This window comes from Camelina sativa, chromosome 11, assembly GCF_000633955.1.
Source record: "Camelina sativa cultivar DH55 chromosome 11, Cs, whole genome shotgun sequence".
NCBI lineage: Eukaryota > Viridiplantae > Streptophyta > Magnoliopsida > Brassicales > Brassicaceae > Camelina > Camelina sativa.
In genome coordinates this window covers 4,264,075-4,267,127 of record NC_025695.1, presented here as the reverse complement: position 1 = coordinate 4,267,127, position 3,053 = coordinate 4,264,075, and the positions used below count along the sequence as shown (strand labels likewise).

General features: G+C 37.0%; 1 protein-coding gene across 2 annotated transcripts in view; it reads left to right on the top strand.

Moving 5' to 3' along the window:
- The window catches only part of LOC104721564 (protein transport protein Sec24-like At4g32640), a gene marked incomplete at its 3' end in the record, with an annotated part of 7,780 nt that extends 4,778 nt beyond the window's left edge, over positions 1-3,002 (top strand). For both annotated transcript variants that reach the window (XM_010439576.2, XM_019232659.1), the window contains 8 exon segments: positions 779-859; positions 1,209-1,286; positions 1,428-1,520; positions 1,877-1,931; positions 2,124-2,200; positions 2,280-2,351; positions 2,473-2,556; positions 2,883-3,002. In XM_010439576.2, coding sequence (XP_010437878.1) covers positions 779-859; positions 1,209-1,286; positions 1,428-1,520; positions 1,877-1,931; positions 2,124-2,200; positions 2,280-2,351; positions 2,473-2,556; positions 2,883-3,002 — 660 coding nt within the window.

Here is a 3,053-nt window from a genome sequence, read left to right as displayed (position 1 = left end):
TGTAAAATTGTTTGGTTTTACTTCAAAAGATGTCAATTTGTTTTATGCCGTCTGGAATCTACCATTGTATTAGATGAAATGTTCTGTCCTCTGATTTTGTGTTTTCCCGAAAAATGATAACCCATTACTATGGTGGAAAATAGTTTTCTCTATACATGATGTACTGTTGATCTAGCGAAGCACCACCCAAATTATATTGATATTAGCATTCTTTTGGTAGAAGTTGATGATCAGACATGTTGGGAATGAATGGAAACTAAGATCATTATCTTTTTGAATAGGTACGGGATCCAATGCCAGCAGTGTATTTTTTCCTCATTGATGTCTCAATGAATGCTATACAAACAGGTGCTACTGCAGCTGCTTGCAATGCAATTCAGCAAGTACTTTCAGACCTTCCTGTAAGTTGTGTCACCATTTCCAACATTCCAAAAACAGTCAAATGATATCTACTCTGTTCTGAATATTTATTTGGTTATATGTGTATGAAGTCTTTACTACTTTGGTTGTAGTATCGGAAATTAAGTAACAGCCCCTGTTCAAACGTTTTGGGTTTTTTAGTGATGATTTGTAACTTGCAATACGCCTTTCGCATACTAAGGTGTTCATACCTTAATCATTTAGACGGTAGCTTCTGCTGCATATCTGTTAGCGTGTGTCCTTATTTATAGTGAGACTGTGAACTGTCGTTAGGGTATGGTTATGTTACCAGTGATTTTATAATTCTTATTTAGCGTTAGTCATTAAAAAATAAAAAAATCTCTGTATGCGTTTGCAGGAAGGCCCTAGGACATTTGTTGGAATTGCTACATTTGACTCAACAATCCACTTCTATAATTTGAAACGTGCACTGCAACAGGTGATTTGTTTGCCTAGTCTTTTCCTTCTTTTGTAATTGTTGGGTGGAAAAAAGAGAGATCTGTTCTCTCAGGATCGTAACTAAATGGTCATCTTCTGGGTCACTGGGCTACAGACTCAGCAGTCGTATTGTGTATGTGTTGCTTTACTTGAAGTTATTGCATTGGCACGGTAAATTCTATATATTATTTTGTGATGCCATAAAGTCATTTCCAATTAAGAGTCGTTTCCTGCATCCCTGTGATGCTATGATATCCGGAATGGGTGCTGTCTCTTTCTCTTCCTGAAGTCTTGGTGAAGTTCAACTGATTACTGCCACCTGTGAATTGATTTCCTCCCCTTTCGTGCAGCCATTGATGCTCATTGTCCCTGATGTGCAAGATGTCTATACACCTTTAGAAACAGATGTCATTGTTCAGCTATCTGAGGTCAGTTATCTAGTTGAGCACACCCTGATTAGTTTTATTCTTGTTTTTCAATGTGTCGTATATGCTGGCTACTATTCTTAAGATTGGTTATTATAATTTCGTCCCATACTTTTGTATTTATTGTATTTTGTTGGAATTCAGTGCCGTCAACACCTGGAGCTTTTGCTGGATAGTATCCCAACAATGTTTCAGGAAAGTAAAACTCCTGAATCTGCTTTTGGTGCAGCAGTTAAGGTATGGAATCACTGAAGATGCCTATGCTTAACCTGAATGTCTGATTGGTAGTACAAGTAGAAATTTGATAAATTTGATGGCCACCATGATTTTATGAATTCGTTGCTTAGTAAGCATTAAACCCTTGTCAACTAGTTTAGAGGTTTCAATCATCATTGCATGGCGTAAAAAGATAAAAATTTATAATCTGATTAGGTTGATTGGCCGATTTTGCCAAGCTTGCATGTTTTTTTTTTGGTGCTGAGATCATCTGTAATGAACCATTGCCCCTTTTTTTGGAAAAAAAGTGCGGAAGATAATATCTACTAGTCTCCGCATGTGTTTTGACTTCATGTCTGACAACTCCATTTCTGTAGGCTGCTTTCTTGGCGATGAAGAGTAAAGGAGGGAAGCTTATGGTATTTCAATCAAGTATGATAATCACTCTATTTGGTTATTTTATATTAGGGTATATTGATGCATGTGCTTCCAATCACTTAGAATCCATCTATGCACACTGAAAATCATATATTTATTATAAGCACCAACGCTCACTATTTATAATACATCTTACTGCTCAGTACCTCTATGACTTAACTGATATGGTGACAATCTTCCCCATAGTTTTGTGTTCTGTTGGTGTTGGAGCACTTTCTTCCAGAGAGGCCGAAGGGAGAGCTAACATGTCTGCTGGTGAAAAGGTAAACATATTTTTTTCCGTTTCAGAGAATGTAGTGGTTCATTGCAAAATATTGAATAGTCATATAATTTTGATACCAGGAGGCCCATAAATTACTACAACCAGCAGACAAAACTCTAAAGACCATGGCTATTGAACTTGCTGAGTACCAGGTATACCAATAGACGAATTTAACTAATAATGTTTCCGCCTGCTTATCAAGAATCTACAATGTATCATTCTGTCTTAATAGCAATAATTTTTCCCTATCTAAGCCATTTATAAATGTCTCAGGTCTGTGTAGATATATTTGTCACAACTCAGGCCTATGTTGACATGGCTTCAATATCCGTCATTCCAAAAACTACTGGAGGACAGGTGATTCCAAAGTTCCTTATCCTTTCTGATTGTCTACAAGTTCTGTTTTAGTTTTTCTTGAATGTTGGTTGTAACTATCACAGTTGAATAGAGACTCAAATTCGTGTTAAGAGAATCTTACTTGTCTCTGTCAGTTGAATGCATTTTTCCTATAGAAGCCCATGCCTTAATTATTTCCGTAGCAACTTTACAATCCTAATTGACAATAGTCTGTGAAAGAATTGCTTACTTGATGCATCATTAATGGTCCTTTTGTTCATGGATATTGAGCTTGATGTCTAGGTTTCGCCGAACTTAAACTTTCCATTGTAAACTTTTTTTCCCAGGTGTATTGTTATTACCCTTTCTCAGCTCTCTCAGATCCTCCCAAGCTTTACAATGATCTTAAATGGAATATAACTAGGCCACAGGGTTTTGAGGCTGTCATGCGAGTCAGATGCAGCCAGGTATGTTTTTGCGGTGGAGAGTTCGCTTCATGCGTTACTCTGTTAACTCCA